The 15,557-nt window shown below is 34.8% G+C and overlaps 2 protein-coding genes and 1 pseudogene across 2 annotated transcripts; 2 read left to right on the forward strand and 1 right to left on the reverse strand.

Moving 5' to 3' along the window:
• Positions 1–4,693: 4,693 nt before the first annotated feature.
• Positions 4,694–7,746, reverse strand: LOC110632326 (mitochondrial phosphate carrier protein 1, mitochondrial). The gene is made up of 6 exons (XM_021780522.2): positions 7,445–7,746; positions 6,746–7,095; positions 6,625–6,668; positions 5,749–5,963; positions 5,530–5,654; positions 4,694–5,043 (listed from the first exon to the last, which is right to left on the reverse strand). Exons 1-6 carry the CDS (start codon positions 7,583–7,585, stop codon positions 4,989–4,991), a joined length of 930 nt encoding a protein of 309 aa, XP_021636214.2. The 5' UTR covers positions 7,586–7,746; the 3' UTR covers positions 4,694–4,988.
• A 1,142-nt stretch (positions 7,747–8,888) lies between these two features.
• LOC110632322 (phytosulfokine receptor 1-like) lies at positions 8,889–10,371 on the forward strand (annotated as a pseudogene).
• Positions 10,372–11,134: 763 nt separating this feature from the next.
• Positions 11,135–15,087, forward strand: LOC110632298 (protein FAR1-RELATED SEQUENCE 9). The gene is made up of 3 exons (XM_021780468.2): positions 11,135–11,394; positions 11,709–13,194; positions 14,579–15,087. The coding sequence occupies exons 2-3, from the start codon at positions 11,713–11,715 to the stop codon at positions 14,744–14,746; spliced, it is 1,650 nt and encodes a 549-aa protein (XP_021636160.2). The 5' UTR covers positions 11,135–11,394; positions 11,709–11,712; the 3' UTR covers positions 14,747–15,087.
• The last annotated feature ends 470 nt before the right edge of the window (positions 15,088–15,557 follow it).

The following is a 15,557-nucleotide window of genomic DNA, read 5'->3' on the forward strand; positions in this document are numbered from 1 at the left end:
CTCAAATTTGGTCCTTTAACCACTCTAGCTAGTACTTCCACTGGCATTTAGATTATATTGCATCTGCAATCAATTGTCCAAACTTTCATTTTGCATTTTCTCTATCCATTGGCCTTCTGTGATTTATCTTCGCTAATTTATTACTCTTAACACTATTATAATTAGATTATAATATTGTTTTGAATAATATGAAGTTAGAAAGGAACTCAAGAAATTACAGTCATACTTTTATTGTATGATCTCTATTCTTATCCTTTAGCTTACATAATACCCTTACTACCTCGAGAACTGATTCTGCAGCACTTTTTTTTATTTGTTATTATTATTATTATTATTATTTTTTCCGTGTTTACTCAATTAGCCAAAACTTAAGATACCGGGCACCGAAACCCGTCATCCAATTCAAAGGATTTACATCCATCATGATCTGATTATATATGATTCCTATAATGGAACTTGTATCCTCTCCAGGATACTCGAGCCAACTATTCTCTACCACACTTTACAGTCCCATCTGGGGCACTATTTTATTGGTCACCATTATTAGTAATAAACCCCTATCCCTCTTGAAAGAATAAGACCACTTTACATCATAACTGACTGCAAAAAAGGTACTACATCTTCTACCTTGCCAAAACCATGTCAAATTAATGACTCTCTTATCATATCATAGCTCTGTAAATCATCAATTTATAGTTTCGACCTTCTCTAGGTAGTAGAGTTGTACTTTACACCTTACTGATACACACAAGGTATACTATTCTCATTAAGCTTTAAGCAAAACGCCTGTCATACTACAAAAACCATCCAAAATTCCACACCAAAGATCAGATGGTCTCACTCTATAGATGTCACCCTTACTTTGCAACTAATCCGCAACCTCTGGTCTGATGGCAACTCTTGATGTAACTCTAGCTCATGCTAGGGTAACCGAGTCACTGACTCTAGTTATCACCCAACTGTGATCTTTCAATATTCTAACTCTAGACCCCTAACTAGGAGTTCACAATTCCTCTGCAGATATAGAACTCTATTCTGGCATAACTGTACCAAAACAGAGGCTATCCGCAAACACCCTCATTATGGAGCACCACGGGGATGCACGTAGCTTTACACAATAATCCCATGTCTGTACTATAATTTGCAGCTTACAGCATAAACATCGAGAACATTGTATAGTTATTATGATACGTCCTAACAGACTAGGTCTCCTAATTTCTTATCTCCCTCGAATATACTATTATTATAAACTTATTCTGACTGGGTCATCCATTGATGACTGCCAATAGTGATATCCTCATCCTTATCTAGGGCAACTGTACTTTTAATACTCATCTTTATGTACTCTTGCCTTGCATGAAATGGGCACACCACTTAAAACCATACTGACAAAAATATAGTATTTATTGGAGTACATGTTTCCATGGTAGACCTCAATACGTCTGCTAAATCTATTTCATGTCACCATGTACTTCACAAAATCGAGATGCTAAACTGAAGCACTCTTATACTAACCGAGGAATAACGCATAATCTAGAAACAAAGATTTATAGAAGGAAACGAAACAAAATCCTATACTCCGCATGTGAACTCCTAATTGGACTCTTTTTAAAGCTTTAGACATGTACTTCCCATGAATCTGGAGCCTAAGCTCTAATACCACTCTTGTCATGACCTAACCTATGGGCCGGACCGGCACTAGGACCTAGGTCGACATAAAGCCCTCGAGGCCCGTAGTAAGCTTTATTGTTCTCAAACCCATGACCAGGCCCACAATTTAGGCCCAATATGCATATAAAATAATTTAAATTAAACTGTTATAATTTTATTTCGGGCCAACTTAACCTAGTAATTATCAGAAACTAAAATTAGGGGAGCGCAGCTCAACCCGGTTACATCATTTACAAATTGTTTAAGTATCATACAAATTTTTATTTATTAACCTTAAGAATTTAAATTAACACAATTCCTAATAGGGTTTATACTACTGCTAACACATGCAGCGTTCTAGATTTCAAATTTAGAAAAAAATAATAAAAACAATTAAATAACTGACATTAAACCTGCAAGGAAGAAAGCAGGTTGCTCTGTAAAAGAACTCCTCCTGTAGCCTGGAAAAATAGGTGAACAGGAGTGAGCGTTCGACTCAGAGAGTAAAACACCAATTTTAAGTACAATTTCTATAGCTATCTAAAGCTAATGCACCATGTAAAATGAAATGCAACATCATCATAATTTTTATACAATTCACATTATTAAAGCAAAAAGGCAATTTGGAGCACTCATACATCCAACACTGTTGAGCAATACATATATGGGAGCTGATACCCTATACAGCCCTCTTAATCCAACCTCTGCAAACGAGTGTCTCTCAAACAAGACTTTCGCTTAATAAACCAAGTGCGGGGTCCCAGCGAGTGTCTCTCAAGCCGTGTCTACCCCGACTTATCCATAAAGGACTGGGTCCCAGCGAGTGTCTCTCAAGCCATGTCTACCCGTCTAGTCCATATCCAATACCATACCACACACACACCAACGCACACACACTGCTCCAAATTACCACAAACAACACCCATAACACTTCATCAATTATGAATGCAATATAAAATGTGCCTAGTATTTAACTACATAGATATATATTTATAAGTGATGCATGGGTATACTTGAACATATAATAATATCGAAATTATAATTAAAATTAATATTTTATTCACAGTACACCGAGGACTATTGTGGCTGCTGGAAGGAGAAAAATAGCTGACATCGATCACCTAAATAATTAAATTATAAATTTATTAATACTAAGTCAAAATAAAACTCTAAAGAGACAACAGACAGCCTAATTCATGCCGAAAATCAGACAGAGTTTCCCCTATACCTAGAACCTACACAACCTGCAAAAATGGTTCAAATAACACTTCCAAACTCAACCAATATCTCATCATCATTATATGGCCTCTCCTGGGCCCTCCAAACCAGCCAATACTCACAATCTTAAAAATTACATTTGAATCCTTATAATTGATATTTTGTAAAAATCTACTCAAACAAGCTCTAAAAATTCTAAAACTTTGCCCGACTGTCCTTAGCAATATTACTAAGCTAATGCAAAAGGAATTTTAATTTTCTAAGCTACCACGAATATTCTATGGATTTTTAATCCAATTCAAGCACTAGATAATTAAGAAAAAGTAAGGTTCGAGTTTACCTATGCCCATTCCAATACCTGGAACGTGTCCAGAACATTTGAAAATGCTAGGATTGACTATAAAATCGATAACATTCTGAGACAGGTTGCCGGGCAGCCGGATCTGGCTGAAAATGCAGTCCTGACGCTGATGGGTTATCTTCGATCCAATTGCACCTAAATTAAGTCCAAATTGTGTTAATAATTATCATAAAATTATTTTTAAATTTTTGGGAATCAAAAAAGTGTAAAAATCTCACCAAGCGATCTGGATCGTCTGATTATCTCCTTTTTCAAACGATGTCCGATCGGAGCAGGACCAGTCCTATCTCGAAGATTTCGCCGTCCTGAGTCCATTGGTGTTCTCGGATTTTTGATTCGACAGTTGGATCGTTGGGAAAATGGCTAGAAAGCCACTGCCTAATTTTTCTCTCTCCTCTTTCTTTCTCTTCGAAACTCGCCGGAAATCTCCATGAAATGGAGCATCGCTAGTCGGGATGGGGAGCTTGTGGTCCAAGGAGTTGAGCGCCACCCTCCACTGACCGGAACGCCACCGGGAACCGTCGGAATCATGCCTGAAAGGACGCGGCTGCCGCTTGTTGACTGGCGGGAGGGAGGGGCTGCCGGTGTCGTTGGGGACCACTGGAAGCTCGGCGGACCTTTGCTGGCCGTCACCCGCCACTGGGTCGGCCAGAGACGCAGTGAATAGAGAGGGAGAGGGAGAGAGACGGGAGGAAGAGAGAGAGAGACGGGAGGGAGGGGCTGTTGCTGCGTTTTAATTTTTTTGGGTCTTTTTTTTTATTTTCTTAATTACATAGCTAGTCCCTCAACTTCTTAGAGATTTACAATTAGGTCCAAAATTATTTTATTATATTAAAGTTTAATAAAACTCTAGTGATGATAAAAATAAATATAATCTAAGAAAATTTAATTATTTTATTCTCATTTAATAAATTAACTTTAATTAAATTATTTATTATTAATTTATTTATTATTATTATCTTCCTTTATTTTAAAATCAATTCAAATAAATCCTATATTATTAATAACATAATATTTCTTTTTCATTTTATTTATAATTTAAAAATTTTGAATTGTTACATTCTTTAACCGGTCATAATAAAAAAACAAACTGAATCAAATTATTTTAATTCTTTTTTTTTTTCATTTTTTAAGTTCAGTTAGTTATATTTGATTGTTATTTTTAAAAAATGTTAAATATATTTTTTAATTCGATCAACTAAGTAAAAAAAAAAAAATTAAATTAACTGAGTTTATATAATATACTAAGTGATACCATTTTAATATTCTATTTAGTCTAATAGTTTGGTCTGGCAAAAAGGGCAAATATTCTTTGTTGATTGATATTAATAGTTTGGATTAAAATTAAAAAAAAAAAGAAAAATTAGAAAAAAGGCAAGTTCAAGGTTTTTTTTTTTAATCATTAAGTCTTATATAAATCAAAATTACAATATAAAATACATATTTTAGAAATTGAGACAAAAATGGGAAGACAGCAAGGCAACTTTAAATCCATTTCTAGCCTGCTAATTTTAAAAAGGCAGGAATTTCCTCTCGGGAAAAATTACCATCTTTATCTAAACACGTTAGTCCTGTACGATAACAGCTGTACATTAACATATCCAGGCATCAAATATGTAGCTGGATGGAATTGCAATATGCAACTTTTATCTATGATGAGTTGGAGACAGATTATTGTAGAATCAGTTGGAGACAGCCATCAGGATGGCAGGTTAAACTGGCTTGCAACTGTTGCTTTGCAGTATGAACTTCCTAGAGTTTAAGCTGATGAGTAAGCTTCTTCCTGATGCATGCTAAGCCCTCCACTCGTAGGCCTGAAATGCATTCAAGCAAGGAAAGAAAACAAAAAGTTATGCAGAACAAAAAAACAGGATTGTTGGAGAGGAAAAAAAACCACTTAAGCAATCTAAATTGCAAATACTATCTCGCTAGACTGTAGCATAATGCATTGAGCAAACAATTAGATGCTCTCATCAATAAAAAAGTCTCCAGTAGGTAGAACACAATATTTCATTTGATCATAAATAGCATATATTAACTACTGATGTTTCAACATTTCTGAAACGAATTGTTCAAATCATTTGCCAAAATAACTTGCTTGAGGTGGATAATATTCCATTCTATCATATAACATCAACAAAACTCCTATGTAGTGCCATAAAGGAATACTATTTTTGTTTCTTTTCTTTTCTTTATCCCAGTTAGAATCCATTCAACCATAAATCAAAGACATTCTACTCTTATGAAGCTGCAGTATGCTTTTTTGTAAATGTGAAGCATAATGATGAAAATACACTTACAGTCCATTTAGTACTTTGATGGTGTCGTAGAAAAACCATTGCAAAGTAACAACTGGCCCCACCAGCGTGATCCGAATAGGAAGACTCCTAGTGAAGAGATTAACTAGCCCAATATTCTTCACAGCCTAAAGGATATCATATTAAAACTAATGTAATTAATTCCATTAAATTTGCATGCTTGACTGAGGATGCATGAAAATTTTTGATCTAGAGGTGCACCTGAAGCATATTTTCAGCCTTTTTGTTATAAAGAGAACTAACGATATTGTCAGCAGGATTAGAAATCACTGTACCAACAGCTCCAGCCACATACCCTGCTAAGCATGTCACACTGACCTGTTGAACCCTAGAGCAATCTTGCTTTCTCCTTTGAACAATGTTCTCATATATCAGGTCCACTGAATGCTCAAATGTTGAAAACATTACCATGGAAACTGCCAATCACAACATTAGGGGGAAAATGTTAAGAAAAGGAAACTTTTTTTGACTTGCATAAGCAAAAAAGACAATCCCAATTCCCAAAAGCACAAGTAACTTCATCAAGGTAATGATCAGAGTCGAGCTCTTACCGAGTTGCTCAAGAGAGGGATTCAATTAATGGGCAGTCCTAAAAAAATAGTATATAGGCATGGTATCTTGTAATAAATGGCTGTTTTGCACCAATAAGGGTTCTTCTCCAGAAGTGAAGTGCCAAAGAAAGAAGTGAAGTGCCAAGGAATCATACTTCTTTATTTTTCATAATGCAATTGATTTAACATCTAATCAAGGCTTGGCGCTCTTGACCTACATCAACTAAATGAGACCAAACAACATACAGAGGTCAAACCAGAAGATTTCATGGTTATTCATTGCTACCATACGTAGCCAATGAGGTGTGCAATAGTTTTCAAAATATTAATTTCATTAGTTCACTAAGCAAATGACAAGGATTAGCTGGCTTAGTATACAGGACATGAAAAAGCACATAAAATCAGAAGTACATGTATTTTGATGCAATGACTATTGGGGAAGATGTATTAAATTTGTATCTTAGAACAATAGCAAAACAATCAAGACATGGGAATTCTAAGTATGCAGAGAAACAGTAATTTTTACATGGAAGATTGCGGCCCCAAAGCGGAAAAATGCCTCTGTAAAAGCTGCAGAAAACGATAAAATAGTAAACATAATTGAACCAGGATAAAAGGAAAGATGATCAAGTTTACAGGTAATTTACCCAGCAAATCCTTCAGCTTTATATAGTTTTGGAAACCCATCAATCAAGCCCTTAGCATATCTGGGTTGTGTTTGGACCTGGACTTTGATGGCTTCAAATGGACAGAGAGCCAGGTCAGCAAATACTTGTGCAGAAGCACTACTGAGAAAAAATATAATAGTCCTGTTTTGATCTACTAAGATATGAGAGTAAAGCCTCTTAAAATATTCATAAAGACCGAATTTGAAGCCGCCTTGAACACCATATCCAAACAACTTGCCAGACCACCCCCTCCAAAGGGAAGAAGGCCCTTGTTCTTTCCATAGAGTAGAGAATCCAGCCAAAATACTGTTATACTTGATTGGATTCACCTAGAGTAAAATAAATAAAGATTATGAGCAGCCTCAAAATTTAACCAGATTACTTGCAAGGAAACAAGTTAATGATGAACAATAATTATATGGGAATATCCAATGAAAGATCATCAGGAAAACAATTTAGTTCCAATTATGGTTGCTTTAATGAATTTTGTCACACAATCTATCACAAGTGAGGAATATTCAGAGAGACATCAAATTAAATTAAATAAAAGAAGCCTATTGCCTTCAATAATGCAGGGGAACTAAACATCACATGAAAATTTCAACAAACACAGAATCAGCAGCCATAAATTTAACCAACAAAAAAAAAAAAAAAAGAGAAAGAAAAAGAAGGAGGAACCTGCATATTAACTTTCAAGACATCAAGAGGAGTAATAGCAAGGTGGGTAGCCCCCGCACTGAGCATTCCTCCAAGACTACATATCCCATAATAGCCAGGGGAAAACTCCTCCACAAGGCTCCTCTCTCGAACCTCTCTCATTTGATCTCTGATTAGATACTCTTGCTTCACAATCCCTTTTATCAGAAAACCCGCATTTTCTTGATCTTGGACCGAACTTTTTGAGGAGACACGTTTCAAGGAGGTTCTTTTCTTATTGTTTTTGGGGTTTAAGAGCGATTGCTTCTCTTGCTGGGAATGCGTCCACGTGTGCAGTTCCAAACATAAGGCTCAAAAACCCTTTGAGGGGCTTTGTTATTTCGGCTATCACATGAAAACGAAAGCCTTAACTTCACCTCAACCTGATTTCATACAGGTCACCAGGTGGCCAACCAAATTTATTTATTTATTTATTTATTATTATTATTATTATTATTATTATTATTATTATTATTATCTTCGCAAAGTTTATGTTAAAAAAAATCTAGGATTTAAATTATTATAATTTTTTATCATTTAAAATAAATTGATCTAATATCGAATCTGCCAATTCAATTTAATATCAAATTTAATCAATTTATTTTAACTAATTTTGATCTGATTTTAATTTAAATAAATTTAATTTTATTCAGTTTCAATTTCAATAATTTATATAAACAAAAAATATTTTTATTAATTAAATTTTTATTTTTAATATTATATAATTAATTTATAATATTATTATATTTATAAAAAAGATATTATTACTAGCACTTGACTAGTATTGGGCTAAAGAAATAATTTAACCGTCCACCAGCATTAAGCTACAAACTAGAGCTATGTATTTCAATATATGTAATTATCTATTTATTTTTTATTTATTAGAATATTTCTTTATATTAATTTTATGATTAATAGAAAATTAATCTCTTCGAATTTTTGATAGTCTCTCTTAATAATGTATTTCTCAAAAATGGAACTTGAGTTTTCCGATTGCTATGCCACTGCACCAACAAGTGTTGGTTGCAATACCCTTATTTGTTGGACAAATAAAAAAAAAAAAAAATCGAAGTACAATGACGAAAGTTATCCTTTCAGCTGATAAGATAACAATTTACCGCATAACAACCAATCCATTGAAAGCACATTGAAAGAACATGAAGACACTAGAAAAACCGGGAAGATACCATCAGAGGGAAGGAAAGAATGAAAGGAATAGTGATGCTTCTTTGGAAAAGTTATTCCAATTTTAGCACTCTGCTCAATATGATGAAGATGCGGTTCCTATCCTTTTTTCCTTTTCATTACGTGATCAGTTTCAAGGTTCCTATCTTAAGATGCCAGGATGTGACCTGCCATTCAAATCGCCTCAGGTCAGGGTGGAACTTCTCTACATCTAATTGTTGCACTTGGTGTGGTGTGACGTGTAACAGGTCGGAAAGGAAAAGAGCACTTTGAATCTTTTGAAGTTCTGGAGCAGCTGAGAATCCTTATTCCACTGGTATTGTTTCATTTGCAGAGTCTGGAGGTGCTTAGACTGAGCAACAATGATTTTGTTGGTTCATACCAGGAGGTAGCTATTTACTCCTCAATCAGGTATTTTGACATTTCAATTAACAGTTTTGATTGATCCAACATTTTGCGAGCATCCATTTCAGTGGTGAAGTTTCACCAAGTTTTTGAAGATGTTCTTCTTTGGTGCATCTCTTTCCTAATGGCAATAATCAAGGAAGATGCAATATTTCCGTATATTGCATTTTTGAGATAATGGCAATGCAAGATGGAACAGGTAACCTTTCTAATCTTGTAGAATTGAATGTGTCCTACGATATGTTTTCTGGAAATCTTCCTCATGTTTTTGGTGCGCTTAGAAAGCTTGAATTCTTATCTTCTAATTTAAATAAATTCAACAGCCATTTTCCTAATTCACCGGTGAACTCCAACTCTTCAAATTCTTAATTTGTGCAACAACACGGTATCAATATCAATTGTCCTGCAATGATTCATCTGGCTTCCTCGATATTGGATCCAATCATTTCTTTGACCCTGTCCCTGAAAGTATATCCTCTTGTCAAAGCTTGAGTATTTTTTGAATCTTAGCAAAAAACGAACTTGGTGATCGGTTCCTTACAACTTCAAGAATCTCCAGACCCTGACGCACCTTTCACTCTCAAATACCAGCATTGAAAACATATCAGCAGATCTTGGAATTCGACAACAATGAAACAACTTGACTACGCAATAGTCATGAATCTCAATTTTCAGGATGAACAAATGCCCAATGATGTGAATTTGCAATTGAAAAATCTCAGGGCACTCATTATTGCCAATTTTCAACTCAGAGGTTCAATTCCATTGCGTTTGAGAGTTGCAAAATGCTGCAGTTTTTAGAACTGTCCTGGAATTTCTTGGGTGGAATAGTTCCACCCTTGCTAGGCAACTTCAATAGTCTCTTTTATTTGGATGTGTGTAACAATTCCTTGACTGATGAAATACCAGAAGATTTGACGGAACTACAATCCCTTGCCAAGAAGAATATCAAAATAGATGGAAGCGCCCCTGGCGTTCCTCTTCGCGAGACTGGAGGATCCAATAGAAGGTTGCAGTATAACAAAATTGGGAGCCTTCTGCCAACTTTATAAGTTACAACAAGCTTATTGGGCCAATCTGGCAAGTAGACCTCATTTTTAAAACTAAACAGGAATGACCTTTCGGGCCCGATTACAGAGGTTTGTCAGGAATGCCTATTTGCCAACTTCAGCAATTTTGGATTTGTATCCTTCTAAATCTAAAACAGAATCAGCTAGCCATTCTTAATAGTTTTATCAAAAGTGAAAAACTTGAAAATTCTGGATTTGTCCCATAACGCAATACAAAGAGAACTGAAATCTACCTCTTTATTTGGAAAAGTTCAGGTCAGTTCTTTTAGTGGAAGTTCAGCTCTGCATAGATTTCTACATTCACAATAATAATAACGACAACAATAATAAAATAAATTACTTATTTTTTTAATTTTTTAATATATGTTATTTATTTATTTTATAATAATAATAATAATAATAATTTTATAATTGTAGGTAAATATTTTATTTGATAATAATAATAACAATTATTATTATTATAAATAAATATTTTTAAATAATTATTCAATTTAACTATACAAAAAGTTATAATATAATTTCGTTTTTAAAGAAGTCATTATTTCTTTCATTTAAAAAATAGTTAAAACATGACTTTTATTGTGACAAGGAAATAATAAAAATAATTTAAAATTATTTTTAAAGTATTAATTAAACTAACATATGCAAATGGGAGGCAATCTTAAAATATGACGAATTTTAATTTAAATTCAATAATATTTTAAATAGTTTAAGTTATTTAAAAAAATTAAATAAAAGTTAGAGATATTTTAATTTAAATAATTTATTTTGTTATTTAAAAAAAGAAAATTTGAATGAAAAGTTTTTGTTGTTATTTGTTTATTTGAAAATTATGCTTTTATAATAAATTAAATTAAAATTAATTTTAAAATATTTTGGTTACAGTGAAATTACAATGTTATCACTTCAAAACAAACCTGCCGGTTAAACCCGAATTTGAATACGCAGAAGCAACCCTTAGCTCAAACGACAACGTTTTTTCGTTTCCTTGCCTTCATCTAGTGTCAGTCCCTCAAACGTCATCAAAACGACAGCGAATATCCTCCTCTCAAGTCTCACCATTTCACGGCCCCCTCTCCTCTCCTGTCCTCGGTTGCACTGCACGGCGGATTTCAAAACGCCACCATCTCTTCCTCCCTCTCCTGGCCTACAGAGCAGAAACTATCACCAAGAATTATGAGTTTCGAGTCACCAAAAATTGCAACAAGAATCAAGACCTAAAAGGCAAAACCTCTCTCGCTCGCCGTCAATACCATACGATTAGAGTAACAGGTCCGTTAGCCATTCGTTTCTCCTCCTGGCAATATGTACTGATCTGATTTCTCATTGTGGAATTTGATAATCACTTTCAGTTTCTTATAGTTCAATTTTGATTTCTAACTTGTGGAATTTGATAATGACTCTTTGAGTTATCGATTACTCAATTTTCAATTCTTAAGTATATACTATACCTTTTTGGTTTGATTTTTAGTTTGTAGATAACATGTTTAAGTTAGAGCAGAGGGCTTCTCTGGAGGATTGTTTTTTGTCTACCTTGAAGTGAAGATTTATCTATCATTTGTTCTTTGCTTCTGTTTACTTCACAGTTAGATGAGTGGTAGCAGGCAGAGGACCCTCGGGAGTGGGGTTCAGCATGTGCTGGACTATTTGAAGAGAACGCAAGATGAGAATCCTACTTTCTTTTATGCTATTCAGAGTGACACTGATCACTCCGTTGGAAATATATTCTGGGCAGATGCAACCTCCAAGTTGAACTATAATTACTTTGGAGATACTGTTTTCTTTGATACTGTATACCGGACAAATCGGTATAGGGTACCATTTGCAGCTTTCACTGGAGTAAATCATCACGGGCAACCTGTATTGTTTGGCTGTGCTCTACTTCTCAATGAATCTGAGTCCTCTTTTATTTGGCTATTCCAAACTTGGCTTCATGCAATGTCTGGACAACACCCAGTCTCTATCACAACAGATCCTGATCGGCTCATACAGGTGGCTGTTGCACAAGTTCTTCCTGAAACTCGCCATCGATACAGTAAGCAAGGTATATTTAGAGAAACCCAAGAGAAAATGGCTCATATATACCAATCACATCCAACCTTCGAAATTGAATTTAAAAAGTGCATCAGTGAGACTGAGACAATTGATGAGTTTGAATCATCTTGGCAGTCACTCCTGAAAAGGTACTACGTCATGGACAATGAATGGCTTCAGTCTATGTACAATGCTAGGCAGCAGTGGGTCCCAGTTTATATGCGAAACACTTTTTTTGGTGAGTTTTCTGTGACTGATGGAAGTCGAGATATAAATTCATTCTTTGAAGGTTATGTGAATGCATCAACCACCATACAGATGTTGATCAAACAGTATGAAAAAGCTGTGGCAAGTTGGCATGAAAAGGAGTTAAAGGCAGACTATGACACTGCTAACACTATGCCGGTTCTGAAGACACCTTCGCCTATGGAAAAACAAGCTGCCAACCTCTATACTAGAAAAATCTTCATGAAATTCCAGGAAGAATTGGTTGAGACTCTTGCTAATCCTGCCACCAAGATTGAAGACTTGGGAACCATCACCATATATCGCGTGGCCAAATTTGGGGAAGAACACAAGGCACATACTGTTAGTTTCAATTCTTTTGAGATGAAAGCTAGCTGCAGCTGCCAAATGTTTGAATATACAGGAATAATTTGTCGCCACATATTAGCAGTTTTTAGAGCAAAAAATGTCCTTACGCTTCCTTCTCAATATGTATGGAAACGATGGACAAGAAATTCCAAGAGTGGAGCTGTGTTGGATGAACGTGCTTCTGATTTGCCAAACAATTCTCGAGAATCTTTAACTGTTAGGTATAACAATTTGCGACAGGAAGCAATCAAATATGTTGAAGAAGGGGCAAAATCTATTCACATATATAATGTGGCAATGGATGCTCTACAAGAGGCTGCTAAGAAGGTTGCTGCTGCAAAAAATAAAAGTGCTGGTGACACAGAGGGTGTAGCTCTGACCAATGGAGACAGTCAAGTGCTACATGTAGTTGATGAAAATAGACCAACAACATTTCAATCTGCGGTCAGTTTCTCCTACCTTTTAACCTGACGATCCTCACCTAGTTATATGGTTTCACTGTATTTCTTAAACTTTTGTTGCATTCTATACTACTTTAATAATTCACAAAATCCATTTCCTTCTCTGAAATTTAGATAAAACAATAACTTTGCACATTGAAATTAGGAAGTTTGCTAGGTGTAGTAGTTTCCAAGTCATAATGCTATTTTCCCTGAATATAGGCTAACTGGTTTCTGTTGACTTTCCTATTGTGTAATTTAGAAACTTCTTATTTCACGTTATAAAATGTGGATACTGGTTCTATATTCTTTAGTACTGTATTGCAGCTAGGGCTGCACAAAATTAATAAAACCAATCAAACCATAACAATTCAATCCAACATAAACCAAAAACCATGGTTAGTGTTAGCTCAAGGCTTACAAGGCTCTAACCCTAATGCCTCTATAGGAGAAAAGTAGGCGACTTTTAGTAGGAGCTCCCATTAGGCGCATGCCTTGTTCCAAGTGCAAGGCCTTAGAAAGACACACCTTAATTTTTTTCACCTCTGTCAAGCACTTCCATTGACAAAGACACTACCACTAGACTCAAAATTTGTTGATCTGCAAGAATCTGGTGTTGATGCATCAGGAAATCGTCAGAATTAGGGTTGCTGGTGATAAAAAGTTATCAGAATCTCAACCACCATATTTCCATTTACAATAAGTTCTTATAGTGTTCTCTTAAGGAGGAAAAAATATTATTAATGAAAATGAAGTATATATTCATTTTATTTATTTTTCTATGCTTATTAGTATTTTATGTATTGGTTATTTTGATAAATTTGGTTAAATAGAAAATATATGTCTAATTATTTATTTTAATTAATTTTCTTTGAGCCTCACCTCATTTAGACGCCTAATTAGGCTTCAAGACCCTTTGTGCCTTTAATAACTATGACCTTGATTTCATCGTACTTAGCAACTTTTGGTCTAACATAGGGTGTGTCTATAGAGAACTCGAGCTCATAGGAGTACAAGTTTATCAACTGTTAGATTAAATTTTTGTATTTAGATTCGTATACTCTCTATGTACACTTTAATTAATTCTGCACATATTTCAATGCAAATATCTAATCTCAAGTGCTTATATTTTATACACCCTCTAAAATATTTCCTCTCTCAAGTGCAACCCTTCTTCAGATTAAGACCATTAATGAGGTAATTCAAGATTTTCTTGGAAGTACCTTTCCTATTTAATGGAGAAGTCAAAATATCTCCTTTACAACATAGTAACAATGTTGAAACAAAGCCATTGCTGTCACATGGACACTTTCCTGTTATGGTCTTAGTTTAATAGAAGATTCTATTTTTATTTTTCTTTTAATTTGTTTTTCTTTATCTTCTATCAGGATGAGAAGGAGAAGAAAATTCGTGAATTGACTGCTGAGTTGGAGAGTACAAATCAACGCTGTGATGTTTATAGAGCAAACTTGCTAGCCGTTTTAAGAGATATGGAAGAACAGAAGTTGAAGCTGTCAGTGAAAGTTCAAAATGCAAGGCTTAGCCTGAAAGAATGAATATGCGTATTTGGGGGGAGATTTTATAATTCTCTAGCTTGTTCAGGGTGGCAGCAAATGGGAATCTTAAGAATACTACTCTTAGCACGGTGGGAGTGCCACGCCATGCATGCACGAAAAGTTTAGGATGTCTAGGAGAACAGTGAAAGAACAGGAGACATGATGTAGTTTAAATGCATTAAATTTTTAGATTGTGGTGTGATTTTGTTGGATGGCATGTATTTTGACAACAAAGGGATAGGGATGGAGCTTTCAGGTAAACATGATTTACCTTGTCACGCAATGGTAGATCAAATGATGCAATGCAAACATAGAAAGATGCAATATAATCCTGGTTTAATTATATCTGACACAACATATTTACATTTAAAAAATGACCACTGCTCTCTTGTTTCTAGCTGGGAGAGTTCAAACTACCTGCCACCTTTGAAGCTGACAGTTTAAGTTAAATGATTGGTTTGTTCATTTAATGGGTATTTGTTGGTCTAGTTTCATAATCCAATGTCTCAGCATATTATTATTATTATTATCATCATCATTATTATTCAAAATGCTATTTCATGCCCTCGGTTTCTGTTTAGGGCCTTTTTAGCTATCGCATCATTTGATTCATTTGCACTTTGTCCCCAAGCATAATCAACTAAATACAATTGCTGCTGGTACCGAACTTTCTACCCATCAGCACGGGAATCAAATACCATCTTTATCATGTCCCAAGTAAGAGCAGAATATTGAAAATTTATTCATATAGCTGACCCTGATTAAATTTTGAGGTGATAATTAACCCGTCCAACGGTCATCATTGAGAGAG

This window comes from Hevea brasiliensis, chromosome 15 (assembly GCF_030052815.1).
Source record: "Hevea brasiliensis isolate MT/VB/25A 57/8 chromosome 15, ASM3005281v1, whole genome shotgun sequence".
Lineage (NCBI taxonomy): Eukaryota > Viridiplantae > Streptophyta > Magnoliopsida > Malpighiales > Euphorbiaceae > Hevea > Hevea brasiliensis.

Excerpts from the sequence above, each read along its gene's own strand:
- LOC110632326 (XM_021780522.2), bottom strand. The coding sequence starts at position 7,585 with ATGAGAGAGGTTCGAGAGAGGAGCCTTGTGGAGGAGTTTTCCCCTGGC. Across the intron at positions 6,669-6,745 it reads AAAGCTGAAGGATTTGCTGG|CTTTTACAGAGGCATTTTTC; the intron begins GTAAATTACCTG and ends CGTTTTCTGCAG. Across the intron at positions 5,964-6,624 it reads TTGGGGCCGCAATCTTCCAT|TTTCCATGGTAATGTTTTCA; the intron begins GTAAAAATTACT and ends TGTGATTGGCAG.
- LOC110632298 (XM_021780468.2), top strand. The coding sequence starts at position 11,713 with ATGAGTGGTAGCAGGCAGAGGACCCTCGGGAGTGGGGTTCAGCATGTG. Across the intron at positions 13,195-14,578 it reads CAACAACATTTCAATCTGCG|GATGAGAAGGAGAAGAAAAT; the intron begins GTCAGTTTCTCC and ends ATCTTCTATCAG.